The sequence below is a fragment of the Aulonocara stuartgranti genome (genome assembly GCF_965226115.1).
Source record: "Aulonocara stuartgranti genome assembly, chromosome: 11".
Lineage (NCBI taxonomy): Eukaryota > Metazoa > Chordata > Actinopteri > Cichliformes > Cichlidae > Aulonocara > Aulonocara stuartgranti.
Genome location: NC_138947.1, coordinates 31034844 through 31058063, shown reverse-complemented (window position 1 = coordinate 31058063; position 23220 = coordinate 31034844). Strand labels below are relative to the sequence as shown.

At 38.9% G+C, this 23220-nt stretch overlaps 2 protein-coding genes across 3 annotated transcripts; both read left to right on the top strand.

Annotated features, from left to right (window-relative positions):
- The first annotated feature begins 2364 nt into the window (after nt 1-2364).
- Nucleotides 2365-12088, top strand: LOC309717031 (chemerin-like receptor 1). 2 transcript variants are annotated; one of them, XM_082551239.1, is made up of 3 exons: nt 2367-2516; nt 3217-3302; nt 6010-12088. In XM_082551239.1, the coding sequence occupies exon 3, from the start codon at nt 6024-6026 to the stop codon at nt 7119-7121; it is 1098 nt and encodes a 365-aa protein (XP_082407365.1). In that variant the 5' UTR covers nt 2367-2516; nt 3217-3302; nt 6010-6023; the 3' UTR covers nt 7122-12088. The 2 variants fall into 2 exon arrangements, with proteins under 2 accessions (XP_082407366.1, XP_082407365.1); XM_082551240.1 differs by lacking the exon at nt 3217-3302 and having other exon boundaries at nt 2365-2516.
- A 9453-nt stretch (nt 12089-21541) lies between these two features.
- On the top strand, nt 21542-22605 carry LOC309717033 (chemerin-like receptor 1; the record flags this gene model as incomplete). The annotated part of the gene is made up of 1 exon (XM_082551242.1): nt 21542-22605. Exon 1 carries the CDS (start codon nt 21559-21561, stop codon nt 22603-22605), a length of 1047 nt encoding a protein of 348 aa, XP_082407368.1. The 5' UTR covers nt 21542-21558.
- Between the last annotated feature and the right edge of the window lie 615 nt (nt 22606-23220).

Below are 23220 nucleotides of genomic sequence, written 5' to 3'. Positions count from 1 at the left end.
AGGCAACAGTGTTAACCATCATGCTACCCCATATTTCAAAACTGTTATTTCCTGAAACCTTTGGTGTTCCTTTTTCATGTTTATTTCCAAACTGAAAGTCACAGTGACATCTGTGAGATATGTTACCACTATTAGGATCAGCACACAAATGTTTATATTCTTTTTTTTTGCCTGTCCTGTTTGGATCTTTAGCCATCAGAATTGTTGTCTGAAGGCTAAGAAAGATGCCAAGCGATTTATTTTACCAATTGCATCATCATGGCCTTGCCATATTGGTCCATTTGATTGACCTTTATTATAATTATGCATTTATTTGATTTGATATTTGGTTGTTACAGACGGGACAGACATGACTGGGGATAGGAGAGGGAGAAAGAATGAAAGAATGAGAGGGAGAGATGAGATGGTGAGAAAGGGGGGAAGAAAAAAAAGAAAAACAAACAAAACACCTGGATCACCTGTATGGGGATAAGAAAAAATAGAAGAGAAAACAAACAAAAAAGAGCAACATACTAAATACAACACCATCACAATAAACTAGTTAACAGTAGATAACAGTAGATACTAAATATTGCATGTTATTGTGCAGTACGCAAGATTGACAGCGCACAATGTGCTTTGACGTAGCAGCCAAGAAGGGTGTAGTTTGTGTCTGTGAACACCCGTGTGTACACCTGTGTGCACACGGGTGTGGATCAGCACGCTTGTTTATATTCTAATTTTTCCGTGCCTCTCATGAATCATAAAATTCCATGAACTCTATGAATCAACATGTCTTTACTTGCGGTCAAGGAAAGTAAATAATCATTAGTGAGCTATAATTATTAGTGATCTGTATGCTTGGGCGGCGGTTTTAATTTTCTAGAGATATTAATTTATGATAACTTAATTTATGATAGGCGACATTTTACTATTCATGACAAAAATTGGTTGTTGTTGTTGTTTTTTTATTTAAGGGCAGCAACAGAAAAGTTGGGACAGGGTAACAAAAGGCTGGAAAGTAAGTCATTCTAAAAAGAAACCGCTTGAGGAAACATTTTGCAACTAATTGGGTTAACTGGCAACAAGTCAGTAACAAGACTGAGACAAGATTACCTTAAATAGGCAGAAGAAGTAAAGATGGGCAAATGAAAAAAAAGGCTATATCAATAAACTGTGGAATGATCTCAGAAATTACGAAGACTATGAATAAACTTAAAAATGGGCTTTAAAAAAAGTTTTGATTTTTGTGAGCAAAATGCTCTCATGACTCATCGAGTGAAAACTACTAGCCAGCCAATCGGTGACATGCAGTCTGACAACGTCACAATTTAGTACCTGGTCGGATCGCTTGGAACCCCAGCCGAGCAGGTTCTAAAAATGTACCTGGTATCAGGTTCTATGGCCTAATGGAAAAACCTGAAAACCATGGTGAACCATGTCAAGTCAATCTGAGTAGGTACTAATAGAATTGTATTGTACCAGAGTCTACTCTAAATGTTTGTCAGTGACTTTCTGCTCTACTTTGATTGTTGTGTCTTTTTTGTAGTTTTACTTTCCCTGTCATATTGGGTTTGGGTTAGTTTTCATGTCATACTGAATACTGCCTGCTTGTGTTTGACTTTATATTTCTTGGATTGCTTCATATATACACTACCAGTCATTAGTTTGAACAAACTTTCTCATGTAATTCGTTATTTTCACTTTCTACATTGTAGATACACACTGAAGACATTAAATATATGATAAATAAATTGATAAATATGTCTTATATTTTAGATTACTCAAAGCAGCCACTCTTTGCTTTATTGACAGTGCTGTGAACTCTTGGTCTACTCTCAATGCGCTTCATGATGAACTCCATCAGTTGTGTTGTGCAGAAGTCAGGTTGGTACACAGCTGATAGTCCTAAAATCTATTGAATCCAAAATAATGAATCACAAAATCATAACAAACTCAGCAGCTTTGGTATATATTTTATATTACCATATAATTTAAACTTATTTATGAACACTTGACAAAATGTTTTTAGTTGTTTTTGTGAATAACATTTCGATCAATAACATATTTTTAGCTTAACTGCTTTCCCACTCATATTGTAGGTCTACAGTTTACATTCTGATCACAACACATAAGGTGTTTCCACAAGCAGTTTTACAATTCCTTGCAATGTCATGGAATTATTCCATGACATGAAAAAATACAAGAAGTGGACAGCTGACTTTTAGAGTAAGAAGTAGAGTTAAACAAGACTGCAAAACAGGATGTTGATAGACAGGGAAAAACAGTTTTCATTCTGATTTCTGTTGCTCAATGCTCGATTTTCTTCTGTTGTTGGTCCCTTTAGTTATCCACCTCCTCTGCACGTCTTAAAACCATCTCAGCCTCACCCCCTTAACTTTATCTCCAAATCAGTAAACCTGAGCCAACCTAACAACCTCTTCCTTTGAAAACTTTTCCGTACTTCCACACCAGCGGATTCATTAAACACCTTGTTCTTTCTCTGCCCAATTCAGTTGTACTTTCCTAGAGATCTGGTAAGTCTTTCCTTTATGCTTTATAACATTTAAAGACTTTTTATAGGTGGTGACTTTATAGAGGTAATAATTATTCTGTAACCTAATTCAGTGTGAATGCTCTTGAGTAAAAACAAGGAAAGAAAGAAAGAAACCCATTAGGAATGTAGGTACAATGAGCTGAAAGGTTCATGTTTTACAATCTGTACTGTTTTATAATATATGCCACTGACTGTGGAAATACCTTGGTTTTCCTCAGATTGTTTCATAGCACAGCTGCCTTAGAGCACTGGTTCTCAAGCTGTGGTATGTGAGCTCCCTCTAGTGGTATTAGGATTTGACAAGTGGTATTATCACTTGTCACATCCTGTTTATGACAGTTAAAATAAATAACATTTATATAAGAAATAAAATTGTCTCGTGTGAACTGTATGTGGTGTACTGCTGTACTTTAATGTCGGTCATAAGGGTGGTACTTCAAGAGCCATATATGTCATGAGGTGATACTCATTGTGAAAGGTATGAGAACCACTGCCTTAGAGAGTTAAGAAAGAAACTGGAGGAAAATGGCAAAATAAGATAGTGATACTAAGGCCATGCTGAAGACAATGCAACAGTGCTGTCTCTCATTTTTTCTTTCTCTTTCATTTGTCTGCAAACTTTTGCAAACTTCCGGTGGATCTGCCTTGTTATAAATGGCAAAATACGACCCACAAATTAGTCTCAGTTATAATAACCTGTCAGAGTTTGATGAGGCATTCATCTGCAGAAGATTCTTCAACAACCAACAAGAGAGCTTTACTAAAGGTATGCCGTCTTTGTTACTTTGCTGTTGTACGATTGTAAAATCATCATGTATTTACTTTTTAATAGATAAACCTCTGACACTTAAGACTTTCCCAGTTTTTAATTACTAAGTCACTCATGATTAATACATTTTCAAGATTCCGCCCCCAAAAATTCAGTTCCCTGAATATCTATATGCATGCATGAATGGATGGAATATATATTTATACATATATAAAAAAAATTAAAAAGAAGGAAATTCATTTTTTACACTATTGCATAACGTAGAAACACTGACTGCTGGGATAGTTATTCACTGGAAGTGTAGTGTTAAATAATCAAATAGGCTAATTTCTTAAAATTAAGTTAAACCACTGAACTTAAGAGACAGCATTACTTTCATGAGGGTAGTGACTTTTAAAGTAATTGCCGGTAAGGTTCTTTGCACAGTTATAACTTCTTTGACCTCTTTATTCGTCAAAATGTGTTGACTAATACATCTAAACCAAGCTGCAGGCAGACATAAATGTAGGCAGCCAAATATAGCATGGTGCAAGCAGTTAGAGTAACTGCAGAAGTTTGTTATCATCTGTCAGACCTAGAGGTTAAGTAAAGGTCTTTTTCACTGAAGAAAAACAAGCAGTAATTTAATTTGGGGTTTTTTCCAATTCCATTGACATAGTGTTGCTCAACAACTGCACAGTGAGTATTAAAGTCCACATTCTCACCCAAACCCACACAGCCATCATGACCATTATGATGGATGTAATTGCCCAACGTTTAGTACATCAAATGGACGATTAGGTAAACCTGTGATTGGATTGTCAAAAACCCTTTAATAGTTATTTTATTTAGTAAACTGAGAAACCACTTTTCATGGGTCAGTCAACAAGTGGCCAACAAAGCTGAAAAATATCACCTATCATTTAAATGATCTTTTTTAATTGAGCATATTAAGTTTAATTGAGCATATTAAATACACATAGTTTAGTCTAGGTTGTATTAATGTGTCACAGTTTGTTCTGATATTCTTCTACTGCACATCAACCCACACCTGACAGAAGAGCCATACATATTTTCTTCTTCTTAAGTGTCTTATTGGATGGCATTGGCGTTTAGACTAGATGCCCTCTCTCTCACACAGTCCAGCAACTCATTTGGTGTTTTCTTCCTTCGGTCTTGTATTCTGCCAGTGACGGTTTCTCGCCTTCTGCCTTGTCTTTGTTCCCTTCAATCTTTTCCAGATTTAATTCCAATTGTCCTTTTTCAGTACTTGTCCCAGAGAGTCTTGCTTGTCTCTCTGATGTTTTATTTAATGATCTTTTGGTGTGTGCGCATTTTAAAACCTCTTCATTAGTCGGTCGTTCTTTGCTTCCATACATGAAGATAGGTATGATGTAGACATCTAGGACTCTCTTTCTTGTCTTGAAGGAAATTTGTCAATCAACTGTAGTCCTTGCAGAGGTAGCTTTCTTTCCTTTTGCAATCCAAATCTTGATTTTACGTAACAATCTTCATTACTCACAGTAATACCCAAATATTTAAACTTATTGCCTTGTTGTGTGGAATTCTTTAGTATGATGTTGCACTATATTGTCTTTCTTTTTGGAAATGATCATTGTCTAAGTTTACTTGAGATTCAAGAAAATGAATGTGGGACTTAATGTCCGTCCCACTTCTTCACTCTTCTTATATACAATAAGTATTTGTTTTCTGTAGATGTTGAATTGATTACAGTGTCGTCTGCACATCTCAGGTTATTAATGAGGTGCCCATCAACCACAATGCCTGGCACTCCTTTAATCTCGCAAGATATAATCACTGTATAGAGGAAACAGATCAGCTGACAACACACAACTTTGCCCTACACCACTTCTGAGTTTGACAAATTTCGAAACCAGAAGTGAAAATTTCTTTGTCACTTTTGATTGCCACAGTTTGTTCCAAGTGCATGTTCTTCATAATAGGTCTTTTTTTGCCATTGTTCAGAACTAATAATAACTATTAGATTTTTGTAGCTGATAGTGCTGAAGGCTTTCATGTCATCAATAAAACATGAGTACAGATATTTTTGAAGTTTAACTGCTTTTTCTGGGACGCTTATCAATATAGCATTTGTTGTTCCTTTGCGTTCTACAAGTCTGAATTGTTTTTCTTCTAATTCTGTTTCAATCAGTTCCAACAAATAAAAATTTATACTTTTTTTTTGAGGACTGCAAATTTTAAGAATAATTTAAGTTTTTCTGAAGTTCTTGGTCAGATATTTATTTTTTCGTGTTTGCGTTCAATTGTTGGGAAATTACGGTGACATACTCTTTTAGTGTTGTAACATCATTGCTGATTTGGACACTCTTCAGTTTCCTGATAACTGTGACTACATGCATACATTATGCTCAGCAGCCAGTTAAGAATTTTCATATCACATTGTGAATGTTGCTGCCACAGTAGTGCAATCATGAACTGAAGTAGCCATTAACACTGAATGGATGGATTATAATCTAATTTGAGCTGAAAACAGTGCTCTCAACTACAAGCGATGACCTTCACTGCTAAATGCATTTTATTTGCTGTTCATTTTGAGCCTTTATTGTCTAAGATTCATAACTAACTATAAATTAAACATTAATTTAAGAGTAATTAATTTATATTTCTGTGCAATATGTGAAGACAGAATTATTATCAATATCAAAAATGACTTTTACATAAATTCATGTTTTTTTCTATGCAGATCTGAAGACATTGATGAAGATGACCAACAACTCTTTCGATCAAATTAATACAACTGCTGCACCTGATAAAAATGACTCTGTGTATGGTGACAAGTATGATGGGCTGAAACAGTCTCTCAACACAATGTCTGTAATCCTTTATTCCGTGGCCTTTGTCCTCGGCGTGCTCGGGAATGGAGTGGTTATCTGGGTGACCGGGTTCAAGATGAAGAAAACTGTTAACACAGTTTGGTACCTCAACCTTGCTGTGGCTGACTTCCTCTTCACTGCATTTCTTCCCCTGAGTGTGACTTACACAGCTTCAGGTTTCCACTGGCCTTTTGGCAAGTTCATGTGCAAGCTGAACACCACTATCAGCTTTCTGAACATGTTTGCCAGTGTCTACATTCTGGTGGTGATCAGTGTGGACAGATGTGTGTCTGTGGTGTGGCCTATCTGGGCTCAGAACCACCGAAATGTACGCAAAGCATCCTATGTGAGTCTGTGTGTTTGGGTGGTTGCTTTGATTCTCAGTGCTCCATATTTCATCTTCAGGGACACTGAGAAAATGTCTGAAAACCAAATCCTCTGTTTCAGCAACTATGCTCTTTCTGATAACTATACAGCACCATCTGTGATTCAGTTTCGTCATCTAGCCATGACTATCACTCGTCTCTTCCTGGGATTTGCAGTTCCCTTCACTGTCATTGTGTCCTGTTATGCTGTCCTAATCCATCATCTGAGGAGAAACCGCACCATGGCCAGCCAATCAACACGCACGTTTAAAATTGTCACTGCTGTTATTGTCACTTTTTTCCTGTGTTGGGCTCCCTTTTACATAATTGGTGTAATTGAACTAGTGAAATTCACGTCTGCTACTCAGAGCAACACATTAGATCTTGTCATAGGTGTCGGGATGCCTCTGGCCACCAGTCTGGCCTTTCTCAACAGTTGCTTCAATCCACTGCTGTATGTGTTCATGGGCCATGATTTTAAGGACAAAGTCCGCAAATCCATCCGAAATGTTTTGGAGACTGTCTTCCAGGAAGAGGAGACACGCACTCGCACTTACACAGGGTCAGTGGTCACCAGTCAAAGCAAAAATAGCTCAGATTTGAATACTGAGGTATAAGAAACCAAATAATTAAACTGTAAATGGCAGACAATTGTGACAACTATCTTAAAAATGATTCTAAATGTTTCAAAAATATCTTAAAATGCTTTGGGGCTTTTTTACTAGCCATAGCATTAATCTGATACATGACTGCATGAATCTATGAATCACAGCAGTCCATTCAGGTTACTTTTTTATAGAACTAAAAGCAGTTATACAATGTTATTGCTTCCATTATTGTTGCCTTTTTTCTGGGCTGGACTCCCTATCATTCAGCTGATAGTATTTATTCCACCAAATGAAAAAATTCACTATGCCATTCAATTGGGATCTTTGTTGCCAAAAATTTGGTCGTTCTTCACTGCTGCTTGAATCCACTGCTGTATGTCTTCTTGAGACAAGATTTTAAGGCTGAAATACGAAAATCCATCCTGAATGTGCTGGAGAGCCTTCCAGGAAGAGGAGACACACTCTCCCAGTGACATGAAGTCAGTGAACACCAGGCAGAGCAGAGAGAAGTCAGATTAGATTACTGAGGTATAAGGCTGTATATGAGGTACATAAACATGTTAAAACCTTTAATAGAAAATTTCTTTGAGACTTTTTACTAGCTGTAAACATGACTCCAGAGTAAATCTTTATAAATCTTTATAAACCTTTAATGAATGAAATTTTGTTTAATTTTGTTCCAATAAACAAAATTTCAAATAAACCCCGCTCATAAAATTATGGAAACAGCTAATGGTACAAATGGTACTGTGATGTATTATTTCTGTGCTGTGTTGTTTTTCTTGCCTCTTTGGCTCACAGCTCTGCATTAACTTTGTGCTATTATTATTACTATTTATTTATTTATTTTTTGCTTTAACTAACTCATGAAGTCTGCCATTCATTTCCATGTATTAATAATCCGTGTTATGTTTTATGTTAATATATTATTATGAGCTGACCACCATTGAGTTTTCATGTAAACATTTACATTTTATATTAAATATTTGACATTCCTACAGTTCCATTAGTAACATATATGTCTATATCAGACAATCTCACTGATAGTTTCTCTCTTTTAAAGTTTTTTAACCCCAGGGACGTCAATAAATAGTGACAGTAGTGATCCTCATTTATTCACTGTTCCTGTATTGTTTTATTCGCTGAACAAAAAGTATTATATTTACTTACATACATTTTATTTTATTTATTTATCAGCCATGGTGTGAAAAACAGTATGGGCCATTATCACAAGAGGTTATTGTCTTAGTTTGTTAAAGTTCTCTATTCCCATTCTGGTCAAATTTGGTTTCATCGTTTGTTTACAGTACAGTTACAGAGCCAAGTGACAACAAATCAAAAGACTGCTGCCTGTCAGTGGCCAAGAGCAGCCTGTATTCAGTTTGAATACTGTTATGAATTGAAACAGAACAGTTTATAACTTTATTAGTTTGTAAATAGTGTTTCACTGTTCTATTTAACTTTTGGTGACAGTAGAAAGACTGAATCAGGGGATCGTGTGGGAGAGAAAGGGAGAAAGCTGGATGAAGATGGCAAAGAGAGAGAGTGCAACAGAAATAAGTAAAAGCAGACATGTAGTCAAAGTCAGCAAAAAATTTAAAAGCCATGATCACTTCCATCTAGTTCATATTCATTGATGATGATGTCACATAACTGTATTCTAGGCACTGTGTTACACTGATATCTAATGCTCAGCTGCAGGGGAAGAGTGGGGCAGTGGGTTGTCAGGGGAAGCTGGTAGACACAGCATATGACAATTGTCTAATCATGCCCCACCACCCACCCCCAGCACAAGAGAAATAATGGTGCAGCTGAGCTGAGTGACAGAGCAAGCTGAGCAGTAAAGTAAACATGAATATTGCAGTCTGACAGCACACTGTAAATAAAACAATTGAACTAATCACAAATCTGTGAGCGTGTGTATTGTACCCCCCCCTTCTAAGAAGTGTTAAAGTATACTTTAATACTTCTTAGTGTTTTTTAATTTTTAAGCTAAAAATAAAATAAATAAAAATTCAAAATGTAATACTGAGAAAACTGTGGTGGAATATGACTTGAAAATATATTGAATTAAATGGGGTTTTATACTTTAACATTGAAAGACAGCAAGAAAGAACAAAGTTTTGCTTTTGATCAGATCTGCTGTGGATTATTATAAATTTTCCTATAATATGTGTAGAGATGCATACACATAACAGCATTCAGTTGAAATATGAGCACTTTAAATATAAAGTAGCATACATACCTTGAAAAACTAAATTTTAGTTTTTAAACTCATCTTGATTTTGTAGAGAAGGTGATCAGGCTGTTTCTTCATCACCTGAGACCAGCTACACTGGATCATCACCAGCTTGTATCTTTATCCCTTTTTCACTCAGTGAAGTCTTTCTCTTTTCATGTGCACTGGTAACCAAAGCGTGTGATATTTGAAATAACCTGCTCGCCTTCTCGCACACCCCATACTAGTAAGGCAAACTCACATACAGGCTCAGGGGGACGGGGTGAATCTATATACAAAGATGAGATATTAACACTAAGAACACAAAGGAATACTCTGAATAATACAAGCTAGGCTATATTAAGTAATGTAATGTATGGCACCATGCAGACATGTGGAGAGCATGCAAACTATACACAGCAAGGTCCTGGTCACACGGTGGATTAGAACACAGTATTTTCTTGCTGTGAGGCAACAGTGTTGACCACCATGCTGCCCAGTATTTCAAAACCTTTGGTGTTCTCTTTTCATGTTTGTGTCTAAATCAAAAGTCAGAGTGACACACTGTTAGGATCGACACACAAATGTTTATGTTTACATCTTTCTGTGCCTCTCATACATCGTAAACTTTATTAACAGTATCAACAAATCTTTACTTGCTGGCAAGTGAACTCTGGCATGTCTCCACCGCGTTACTGTAATCTGATTACTTTTTTCAAGTAACGAGTAAAGTAAGGGATTACTATTGCAAAAACGGTAATTAGATTACCGTTACTTTCCCGTAGGAACGCTGCATTACTGCGTTACTAAAACCGTGATTTTCTGCGAGAATGTCTCATGACAGTGACGTAAGCGAGTGCGCCGTTGGTGACAACAGCTGTGTGCAGATCAACAGTGGATCATATATCGATTGTGGGAGAGAGTATGAGCGTGCAGCGTTTAAAGCGTGGAAGTACTGACCTTACTTTGAGTTTGATTCCATAAAAAGTGACAAAAACATTAGCGTCCATTGTGCGTGGGAAGAAAACTTCTTTTTACAGCGAAAAAAAACCCTAAACTTCCAAGCAAGCACCGAGTGCGCTATGACATAATGGGAAACTCACAGAGAAACTCGCGGATTCTTCAACTGACCGCGGCACACCTGCACCAGGGTAAACCTCCACCTACCCTAGTCCTGCTTTACAGGTGAAAATAGAGCAACAGGACCGCTGAGTCTTTGACTTTATTTATTTTCTGCTGTGTTTTACTTGCATCTATTTGAAAGAGTGAGTGTAAACACAAAAAATATTTTATTTTATGTGCTGGAATGTGCAGAAAATAGGTTTCAATGTTAAACTAATTTATTCAAGTCAGAATGTTGCATATAATTAAATTTTTGCTTGATGCATAAAGTTAAAAGATTAAAACTGATAAAACAAGTTAAAAAAAAGAGACTTTTCCATTTGATTACATTTTGTATGATGGATTATGCAGAAAAAGTAGAAATGGGCTGAAAGATCTATCACTTTATTACCTATTCAGGTTGTAAATCGGGTTTTTAAAAAGTAACTAAGTAACTAAGTAATTAATTACTTTTGAAAATAAGTGATCAGTAAAGTAATGGGATTACTTTTTGGGGGAAGTAATCAGTAATTAGTTACTGATTACTTTTTTCAAGTAACTTGACCAACACTGGTCTCCACACCTGCGGGCAATTGAGCTCCCAGCATTTAAGATTAGCACTCAGCACTACTCTTTGCCAAGTGTTCTGCTAACCACAGTTAGTGCTGGCCGTGACAGCTTTTGCTTAAAGAGAGATTGTCATAGAAAGAAACTTACCTCGTGTTTTTCTCTGCAGCTGCTCAGCCGATTTCCACGCTACATCCCAGACAATACTCACCTTTTCTCCTGTCACTGGCCTTAGGCTTGGCAGCTCTGTTCTCCTCAGCTCTGGTCTGCTCAACTAACCTGCCCCCCAGCCGCCCTCATTGCATTCAACAGATTCTCTGCTCTTGGAACCCAGCCACCTCACCCGGAACTCCTACCTCCCCTGTCGCCAGTTCTCCACCTGCAAACTGTAAGGCAAACCTGCTTTGATAATAACTCCTCTGGATCGTATGGACTCAGTCACTAAATGCACTCTACTGTGCATTTAGTGGCTGTGTGTTGAGAATCCCGTGTTGAGAATCCCGCTTGCATTCCCTGAAGGCTGTGGCTTTCCTTCATGCCCCTGAGCTTAAGCCTCTGTAGTCAATGTAACAGCATCTTTACAGGTCTACCTAAAAAATCAGTCAGACAACTACAGCTCATTCAGAACTCTGCTGCTCGAGTCCTCACTAAGACCAAAAAAGTGGACCACATCAGTCCAGCTCTGAGGTCTTTACACTGGCTGCCTGTCCGTCAGAGGATAGACTTTAAAGTTCTGATGCTGGCCTATAAAGCTCTGAATGGTTTAGGACCAAAATACATCAATGACCTCCTGACCCAGTATGAACCATCCAGATCCCTCAGGTCATCTGGATCCGGTCTTTTATCAGTTCCCAGAGTCAGAACCAGACACGGAGAAGCTGCATTCAGCTTTTATGCTCCTTATATCTGGAACAAACTCCCAGAAAGCCTCAGATCAGCTGAAACACTCAGTTTATTTAAATCCAGGTTGAAGACTCACCTGTTCTCAGCTGCATTTGAATAAAGCACCAAATCCACACTTTAAGCTTAAATTTCAAAACTTACATTAACTACTGATTTTATCTACTGTTCTGATTTTATCTGTTTTGATTTTATATACTGTTGTTTGTTTGTTTGTTAATTAGTTAGTTAGTTTATTTCCTTGTTTTATTCAATTTTAAACCATGCTTTTTATTTGTTCTTGTTTCTAATGTCTCTGTAAAGCACTTTGAATCACCTTGTTGTTGAATTGTGCTATACAAATAAACTTGCCTTGCCTTGCCTTGCCTTGCTCATGTTCAATCCAATTATGTTTGCTTCTAATCATAGCTTCACGTTAAACTCAAAGAATTAAGAAATCTTTGTTCATAGTTGATGGTCTAGTTGTCCTGGTAATGTAATTGTGTTTTGTTTCTAGTTATTGCTTTACATCACCTTTACAAATGTAATAATTCTCAGTTCATAGTTCACGGTCTAATTTTCCTTGCAGTTTAGTGCTTTGTACAATAAAGTTGTGTTATCATGCTAACCTGTGCCTCCATGTGATTTTGTCTATTCTGACATCGGCCTTGACAGATTTGAAGGTCACAGGCAAGAGGTCAGAAACAGATGGGGCATACAATTATTTAAAAGAGAGAACCCCATAGTTTCAGAACATATTTTCTCTGTTGAAGAATTTGGAAAAACAGCATCAAATGTTCCCTTCTGTGAGCAATTAAAAAGAAAAACCACAGGTCAAGTGCCACTTATGTACAGACCATAACTGCTGGTTTTACAGAAAATTTGAAATGATGTTAGTTGCATATGTTGTATAAAGTTATCAGCAGTCTTGGGGTATTTTATTTCCAGTTAAAAACAAGAAAATAGTTTTATTCCTTTAAGCATTTTTATTGTGGAAGACAGAAACATTGAGAAATTTGATGGGGGGGGGGGGGTTAAGTGCACTTGAAGGATCTTGTTTCAAGTGGCAGTAACACATAACGTGATAAAGCAATTGAAGTAAAAGGTACTGTCATGTGACCGAGTGTGAACCCAGATACAGGACTCAGCTGACTGACATAACTCAAAGTCACAGCTTTACTTAATGCTGGTAAAAAAAATAATAATTCCAGAACAAAAACTCAAAGTCCTGGGTCAAAAACTCAGGACCATAAGATATACACAGTGTCGCTTATTCTCCTTCTGTTAAAGTTTCTCTCATAGCGATTCTTTCAAGAAGAGCATCCACATCCAATTTTAACCAGAATTATTATTTTTTTACCAGCATTAAGTAAAGCTGTGACTTTGAGTTATGTCAGTCAGCTGAGTCCTGTATCTGGGTTCACACTCGGTCACATGACAGTACCTTTTACTTCATTTGCTTTATCACGTTATGTGTTACTGCCACTTGAAACACCTTGAATTTCCTCAGACTTCTTTCAAAACTTAACACTGACCAAGCACAAGAAGAACATTGATGACTGTAAGAGTTAACAAGAAATTTCAAGCAAGATGGCAAAACAGGATGCGGTAATTTTTTATAACACATTATAATTGTTATAACAAGTTGCATGGTACATTAATGACAACACAACAATCATTTTTCTGTCTCTGTCTCTTTAGAGCGGCTGAGAATTTCTCACAGTTTTTGAAAACTTTGAGTGGATATGAGTTGTTGGGGGTGGGGGAGCGTGAACATTTTTCTTGTAAAACACAGAGGGTCATAGCAAATACAGTTTGGGAACCACTACCTAAGGCTAAGGTAGGGAAGGTGGATGGCTTACAGGCAATGGCAGAGTGTCCAGGCCCATGAGCCTAGTGTGCAGGCAGTTTGACTCCCCTGTAGCCTTGCACCAGTGGTCCCGTGCCTGCAGGAGATTTCCTTGCATGCCTAGCCGAGAGCAGATTGCTTGGGGCTTGCCCCCAGTGAATCCGCCCCTGGCCCGTCTGGTCGCCCGCTCATTTCCTAGCCAGGACGCTTGGGTAATGGACACCATGCTAGCTGGGCTACACAGCGCCATTGCAATTCAGGCCTGTCTATCTTACTCTTACAACAGGCCATTCAGATGCAGGTATGATCTGGGGACCCTGGCAACGCAGGCGAGTTCCTGGCTGCTTCCAGTCACCTAGCTTTGCTCATGAACGAGCAGGCCTTTTCCACAAGTAGCTCCTTGGCCTCTTTCTGGGTGGTACACGGCCACCTCTGACTGACTATCTCAATCCCAGCTCTGGCAGCACAATCAGGACTGCCTAATGAGGCTGCCAGTTGAACCTACAGCAATTTTGGCCCAGGGGCAATCCAACTTCTGCAGGAAGTTGGAGTAGTCACTGTGATGGTCAGGACATGTTGAGGGCCTGCTTAGGCATTCTCTGAGTGTAATTAGGCCCAGGGCTTCCGTGACTTAACCTGCTCCCAGGCCGTGGGAATCTCAGGCCTCAGTTGGATATCTTTTGCAGATGCAGCACCCACATGCAGGGCAAAGGTGGAGGACGCGTGGCCAAGGCTCAGCTGTCCACCACCTTCCGACATTTCCATAGGCCAGGCCACCCAGCTCCCTCTCCTGTCTGCTGTGGAATGCAGGGTGGCCTGGTCGGCTCTGGGGGCAGACCCTTAGGTGGTGGTGCGGAAAATCTGCAGGTGCTACCACCTGCAGATTTTCCGCAGACCCCCCCCCCCCCCCATCACAACCATCACAACCTTCACCTGAGTTAGCAACTCCCAGCAGACCCTCACCCTCACAGGTGACATTGACCCGAAGGACGAATGCTTCCAGATCCAGATCCAGATCTGGCAGGGGCAGTAACGTTTCTTACAGTTTTGAGTCCTCCCCTCTCTCTCGCACCCCAGATGTTCACGCCATCCTTGCTCCTATGAGGCGGCAGGACCTCAGGGTCCTGAATTACCTGGACGACTAGCTGGTCTGCGCCATGTCAGAAAAGCAGTGCCGCAACCATGTAGCGCTGCTGGTATCCCATGCTCAGCCTCTAGGGCTGCGCCTGAATCCCAAGAAGTGTAAACTGTAACTGTCTCAGATCACAGCATTTCTGGGTATGTCCCTGGACTCCATCAGAGCTTCCGCATCTCTTCCTGCTGAACGGTGTCCGGTTCTCAGGGCATGCCTAGACCAGTTTGGTCTACCCTCTCGGTTAAGCTTGGGGCTGTACCTCCACCTCATGTGCCTCATGGCTGCCACTGTGCGCCGCTGGACCAGCTTATAGGTGTCCCACCATATCAACATGTTGGAACAGGCTGTCCTCCTGATCTGTCACTCTAGCCGTATCTGCCTCAATTTCAGGGAGTCCATGTTATCATCAGGACAGAGAGTCCCTTAGAGGCTACAGTGAATGCAAACCCCTGTCCAACTCCAGTTGTCTCACTGGTTTTTAGAAGGCATTCTGCAAGCTTATGCCTCTGCAGGGATCCCCCCCCCGACTCACATTTTGCCACATCATGGACATTGTGGAGGGGCATCTGCCATTTGTGCAGAAGCAACATGGTGACAGGGTTCAACCTTTACTAGGTTCTACCGCCTGTATGTGGTAGCCAGCCCCTCTTTTGGAGAACTCATGCTGGGTGCCCCTCAGCAGCAGCCTTCATCTCCACAGTCATCTCAGCATCTTGCAGGCCGACCATAAGCAGCCCGCTCTGTTGCGGTCCTCGCAAATTGTGGGACTCGTTCAGGCCAGTCTTGCATCTGGCCGACTGGTGAAGCATTCTGATTATTCCATCACCGCACAGCTGTTTTATAGGTAAGCTGTGGGGCATGGCCGGGCAGGCAGGATTATCTTAAAGAAGTATCCATGCACCATGACGAAGGGGTGTTATTCCCTGTACATATAGAAAATATAATGGAGTGGAGAGATATTTAAGTTTTAAGTTAAATTTACTTTAAAGAAAATTGAAGAAATTAGGTATTGTTAGGCTGTGTTATTGTCAATAAGCAATGCCACACGGTGTATATCTCATGGTCCCAAACTTCTTTCAAAACTTAACACTGACCAAGCACAAGAAGAACATTGATGACTGTAAGAGTTAACAAGAAATTTCAAGCAAGATGGCAAAACAGGATGCGGTAATTTTTCGCTATAACAAGTTGCATGGTACATTAATGACAAGACAACAATCGTTTTTCTGTCTCTGTCTCTTTAGAGCAGCTGAGAATTTCTCAGTTTTTGAAAACTTTGAGTGGATATGCGTTGTTGAGGGTGATCACATATTCCCTTTTTCAAAAAGAGTGAAAAGATTTTCGCAAAGGAATAAAAACATAACAACATAAACATGTCAGTCTGCCCCAGGGCAGCTGTGGCTACAACTGTAGCTTGCCTCCACCAGTGTATGAATGTGTGTGTGAATGGGTGGATGACTGTAAAGCACTTTGGGGTCCCTAGGGGGGACCAGTAAAAGCGCTATACAAATACAGGCCATTTACCATTTACCATAAAAAATCAAAGGATGACAATATCCATATGAAATACATAAACCAATTTACATAAAGACTGATAAAGGATACTTTGTTGGATATTAGAATTTTGTCATAGAAAGTTAATGACAATCAGTTTTTGAAAAGGGCTAAAGGTACCTTTGAAAAAAAAACACAAAAACAATGGCAACAAAAAGAACTATGCAGAATAGTGATAAAAAGAGCTGTATCCAAACCAGGAATATATGCAAATATTTTCTTATTGTTTTGGCAGCATCTAACTGCAGACATCAGTGACACTCATCAAGGTTGTATATTGTGGTATATGAGTGCTTATAAAATATTTAAAATGTTTACAAAATAGGCTTTCTAAATTTTTGGTCATCAACTTGTTTTCATACTTGCATTTTAATGCTTGTGTCTATGTTGTGAAATTACACCGACATGCTGTACAGGAGGACAAACAAAGAGAAAGTGTACATGTTTTTATTTTCTTACTCAAAGATGACTTCAGTAATATCATACGTCACTGTTTTAACACTGTCCCCACATGTCCCACACATGTAAATCACTTCGTAGCACACTCCTGTATTGTTATTTTTCATCTCAAGAGTGAAAAATTCGGGTTTTCTGAATTTTGGTATTTTATGTCATTAATTTATGCTAAATTTTACTCTTCTTTGCTTCTTTCTTAGCTCCACAGTATGAAGGCCTAGACAACTTTCAGTGCCTAAATCTGTGCTCATATAGAAAATCTCTACTCTGCAAGCATTACAGTAGAAATATTAAAGATTTACATACATTTGTATTGTTTCTTTATATCATCTTCACTGGTCTCAAGACTATGATGGATATAACAATTAACTCTTTCAGTCAAATCAATATAACTGCTGAACCTGATCCAAATGGCTCTGTGTATGCTGAGTTATTTCAGTCTCTCACCAACATCCGTATTGTTGTTTTCTCCCTGGGCTCTTGCCTTGCGTGCTCTGGAATCAAGTGGATATCTGAGTGACCACGATCAAGATGAAGAAAACAGTCAATACATTTCAGTACCTCAACCTTGCTGTAGCTGACTTCTTCTTTGCAAGATCTCTACCCCTGAGTGTGATACACCATAAATATGGTCTATATGAACACATTTGTCATGGTCTACATTCTAGTGATCAGTGTGGAAATGAATCATAGTTTAGTGCACTTTACAGTGATTTCACCAGAATGTGGAGTGGACAGGTTTTAGTTGAGATACATGGAACGCATTATGAGTTTGCATATTGAGAAGCAGCTTCAGATGCACAAAACCGGGTTGGCCATAGACTCTATTTCACATGGTCCAACTGGGAGAGTACTCCCAATTACTGAGTAGAGAACCAAACCTTCTGGCCTTTGGTGTAAGTTGGTGCAGGGGTTCTGTTGCGATCGGCATACCCACTGCAATCAAGGAGACAACTAGGAGAAATTAGCACATGGATGCAGTTTCCCGTTACTGAGAGAGGACTGCTCTTATATCAGAGTCTGAGGCATCCACTTCGATGATAAATTAGCAGTTAATATCAGGCTGGGACAGGACTGGAGTGGTGGCGAAACATTTCTTCAGGAGATCAAACACTGACTACGCTGAAGGATTCCACTGGAAAGAGACTAGTGATGTGCGATACCACTGATTTCCTTTCCAATCCGATACCAACTAAAATTCAGGGTGGTATCGACGATACTGATCCGATACCGATACTCTGTACAAAAACGTAATGTTTTATTGTATTTCATAATACAATATATAATTGTATTATGAAATTGTAATGAGAATATAGTAATATAGCTTCATAATGATCAGGACATCAGACTACTTGTTCTCATTGCTTAATAATGCAGAATTATCATACAGAAATAAAAAACCTGAAGTTGTGCACTATTTGAGCATGTTGCCTGCCTGCAGTACTAAAGGACTCCGCGAGAGACGTCTGTCTCGCCCTGGTAGCACCTGTCCCTGTCCTCCTCTTCAGTTTGTCTCAACATAAGCTCATATTCTGTGACATGATTTACTCTGAGGTGTTTGACGAGGTTAGTGCTGTTGCCACCACACCTCACTGTCTTGCCACATGTATCGCAAACCGCGTCTTGACTGTTTGTGGAGGTAAAATACGTCCACACATGACTCTGTTTACGCTCAGCCATTGTTGTGAGTGCGCACGCCAGGGGCTGCGACACATTTATACAGCCGTATTTCGCACATGACTATGAAAGGCGTAAGAGGAAGTAGTTCCTTCCAATTCGAATGATATAGTTTGTTTCCACTGCTTTCCTGTTAATGAAAAACTAAAAATTTACCCCAAAGTACTAGAACATAAATTACTGGTATCGGAAGAATCGATATTTCAAAATCGATCCGCACACCACTAAAAGAAACTTTTGGAGAGGTTAGATGTGTTAAGAGTAAGGCCATTTTGCTGAAATCGCCGATGAAACAGCGATACAAGCTAGCAAAACTCTGGAAACATTGGAGATGCATGTGGTTAGATGGACTGGCAAGTCTACTACTACCTCACTTTTGCAGGCTCTGGTTTGAGGTTGCCTTTCTCTACTCTGTAGCACAAGAAGGAAGCTGTGTCAATGTGAAATTCATATTTTTTTCTATTTACAAAAAGTTTATTCCCCAACAAACATTGTAGCACTTGCCTGACGTGGGTTTCATGTTCTTGGGCTGATTTCAAAAAGATAAGCATGTAGACGAAGACAAAGCGATTAATGAAGTCCTGGAGGACGTTATTCACGAGGGACTGAAACACAGAGGGGACATTCGAAAGACCAAAAGGTATCACCAGATACTCAAAATGGCAGAGGTGAGGCTGGCTGAGTTCGTCTTCCTGGTGGAGGTATTCATCCACTCATCCACTTCCTTTACTCTTACCAGATGGTAAGTATTCTGCATGTCCAGTTTACTGAAGATGGTTGCTCCCTGTAATAACTCAAAAGGAGATGTGAACAAATGCAATGTTTTCTACGCAGGGTCTGATGGTCTTGCCTTTCTTCTCAATGATAATAAACTGCCAGTGGAGGACAGCATTTGTGCACAACAGTAGCACTTTAGCACCAAGCGTCAATGATGTAAACACACACTTCCCCACCATGAGTCTTAACTTAAGGCTCAGTTGGTGCGGTAGCTTGTTAACCCAGCTAGCTGAATGACAGAGTCCAAGACTTATTGAAAACACAGCGGTCCCTCACCTTTGTGGTTCATAAAAGTATGTGGTATATTTTGTGATCTAGTGAGCAATCATTGGCAATAATAACTAATTGAATTACCTAATAGGTGGCCTAATAGGCTTGCCCCACTTCTCTCACATTGCTTCCGGTGCCTCCTCTACTGGGTACTGCTAATCTTTGAAGTAATGCACACACCTCTAGGCAAGGTAACAGCACCCTGACTGCCATTAGATAATGTAATGAAATTGTTCACTGCCCATTGTCCACTTAGTCCTGCATTTCTCCTGGTGAGTGACGGTCCCTACATTTTAAATAAATATCTGTTCTTTCTAGTTTTCCATTTTCAAAGTAGGGTTATTATTTTTGCTTTAACAAAAAGCTAAGAGAGAGAAGCAAAAAGAGAAGAGAGTCATTGTTTCCCCACCTGCTGAACCCACTTTGACCCCCGACTGTACATATTTTCCTGTTCAGAGGCAAAGTCACCTCCTACAATATTTTTTTTAAAATTCCCCTCTCGCCTATGCGGGCAGTCTGTCCTTCAAGCTCGGCACATTGTTTTCCCATTAAGGTCTGATGTGTTTTCAAAGTGTCCCTTTAATTCTTTGAACACTGTAAAAGTTAAGACAGAAATAAACTAAGAATCAAGAGAAAGAATAAATGAGATAAATGTAAGGGCAAAAATGGCAACTTTCAGAGTAAATACAAAAGCTGACCAAGCTTGCAAAACAGGATGCTGATAACAGAGCTATACTGGTGGCACACTATATTTTAGATTTTAGACATCTTTTGCTCTCTCTCTCTCTCCCTCTCGCTCTCTCTCAATTTCTTTCTTTGTGGGCAGTGACGTCTTACCTCACATATATTAACCTGGCATTTTTCTGCATTGCATTCATCAACAACCAACAAGGGAGCTTCCCTAAAGGTAAATGATCTTTGATATTTTCCTTTTGTAAGTTTGTAAAATCATCACATATTTGCTATGCAGGAATAGACTGACCCTGGTATTTACATAATACAATAAGATAATTTATTAAAATTAAGCAAACAAGCTAAGCTGTTGCATTTAAGAGAGAGCACTGCTTTGATGAGAATTCTTGAAGTAATTGTTTTCTGTCATATTATAACTTGTTTCTCACACAGTGATCGTGCGTATGTTTTTCTGTCTGTTTCTAATTGTTGTAAAAAACGCTTTGCTGTATTAAGGTGTATTCAAACCAAACACGAAGGTCATTACAGTTCTCCTCATTACATAAACATAAAAAGTCTTTAATTACAACTGACATGAAATTGCACTGGGCAACATGAACAGAGGGGAATCTGCCTTTGTGGCAAAATATTTCAACTTCTGAAAAAGGCTGCTGGTTCATGAAAATCATCATCTATGGATTTATTTTTACATATATGCACCACTCATTGAATAGATTAAAATAGCATAGTTTGAATGAGCTTAAATATTTTGCTTCACAATAAGTGCTGCTTTTTAAGATTACTTCATTTAAAATCATTTAAGAGATTTTATCAAACCTTTTGTCACCAAATTTTGTTCTTTTTTTCATCCTTGTGTCTAATTGTTACATAAATCAAAGGTCAGACAAAAACACCTCCTTATTTTCCTGCACCTTTTATTGATAATTTCAGTAACTTCATGAGTTACTGTGTTAACAACAAGCATGTCCCTGTTATACCCACTTTGTTGTAAAACTTATTCATCTTGAGATACAATATCTTATTTTAAAAATTGCTTTAATTGATTAGTTCATCTCTTAAATTCACTTTGAAATTTCTTCATTTCCTTCTTGGCTTATCACTTGTGAAATCTAGACCTTAATCTGCCTTAACAGCTTAACAGCTCTACTCAAGCAGAAATCTAAAAGATTAGGAAAATTAAATATTACTTTACATACATTCATACAGACCCTGATGTCTCTTTTCTGTTCTTTTTGTTTTCTTGATATTACAGGTTTCTTGATAAACAATAATGGAGATGGCCAGTCTAATCAATACAACTGCTGCACCTGATCTAAACGATTCTTGGGTTGACTTGTTTTCGTCTCTTACCACCGTGGCTGTTGTTGTTTTCTCCCTGGTGTCTCTCCTCGGTGTGCTCGGGAATGGACTGGTTATCTGGGTGACCGGGTTCAGGATGAAGAAAACTGTTAACACAATTTGGTACCTCCACATTGCTGTGGCTGACTTCATCTTTGCAGTGTTTCTAGCCCTTAGAGCAACATCCCTGGCTTTGCAGTTTCACTGGCCCTTTGGCAATTTCATGTGCAAGCTGTGCGGCACTCTAATCATTCTAAACTTGTATGCCAGTGTCTACATTATGGTGGTGATCAGTGTGGACAGATGTGTGTCTGTGGTGTGGCCTGTCTGGGCTCAGAACCACCGAAATGTACGCAGTGCAACCTATGTTAGTCTGTGTGTTTGGATGTTGGCTTTGATTGTCAACATTCAACATTATTTTTACATGGACACAAAGATAGAAACTGAAAACACAACTTACTGCTCCAACATCGGTTTTTTTGAAAAAGCAACACCAACTGTCATTCAGACCATTGTTATCACCCACTTCCTTCTCGGATTTGCAGTCCCCTTCACTGTCATTGTCTCTTGTTATGCTGTCATCATCCATCGTCTCAGGAGAAACCACAGCCTGGCCAGCCAATCAAGTCGCCCCTTTAAAGTTATCACTTCCATTATTGTTGCCTTTTTTCTGTGCTTGGCTCCCTATTACATCATTGATCTTATTCAGCTGGTGATATTTAAGGCACCAAATGCAACATTTCACTTTGCCTTTCTAATTGTGTCGAATGTCGCCTCGAATTTGATGGTTCTTCACTGCTGCCTGAATCCACTGCTGTATGTCTTCTTAAGACAAGATTTTAAGGCTGAAGTCCGAAAATCCATCCTGAATGTGCTGGAGAGTGCCTTGAAGGAAGAGAAAAAACACTCTGCCAGTGACATGAAGTCAGTGAACACCAGGCAGAGCAGAGAAAAGTCAGATTTGATTACTGAGGTATAAGGCTGTATATGAGATTAATAAACATGTTAAAACCTTTGATTGAAAAATTTGGGGGACTTTTTACCAGCTGTAAATATAACGGCAGATTAAATTTTTATAAGGTTTAATAAAATTATGTGCTTATGAAATGAATCTAAAAATGAATCTAATGGAAACAGCTAATTGTTTAAATGGTGCTGTGATGGTTTATTTCTTCACTGTATTGTTTTTCCTGACTACATTAACTTTGTGCCATTATTATTATTATTATTATTATTATTATTATTATTATTGTTGTTGTTGTTGTTGTTGTGTGATTATAACAATGTTACTTCCCAGAAGAAGAACCAGTCAGCAAAATCAAAATCAGTATTACTTTTGTGTCCAGTTCACTTTGTAAAACACAAACAATACCAGGCAAATTTAGTTGACGGGACATGACAGCTCCCACAGATGCCATCTTAGATAAGCATGGATTGGGCAGTTAAAACATACTTTAAGGATAATTCATTCACACAGCCTGCCATTTATTTCCATGTGTTAATAAACAGTGTGTAATGTTGATGTCTTATTGTAAGATGACTTCTTCTTACCAATATCATGCAAAAATTTATATTAGATATTAGATATTTGACC

Coding starts and splice junctions, on each gene's coding strand:
- LOC309717031 (XM_082551240.1), top strand. CDS start 6,024: ATGAAGATGACCAACAACTCTTTCGATCAAATTAATACAACTGCTGCA.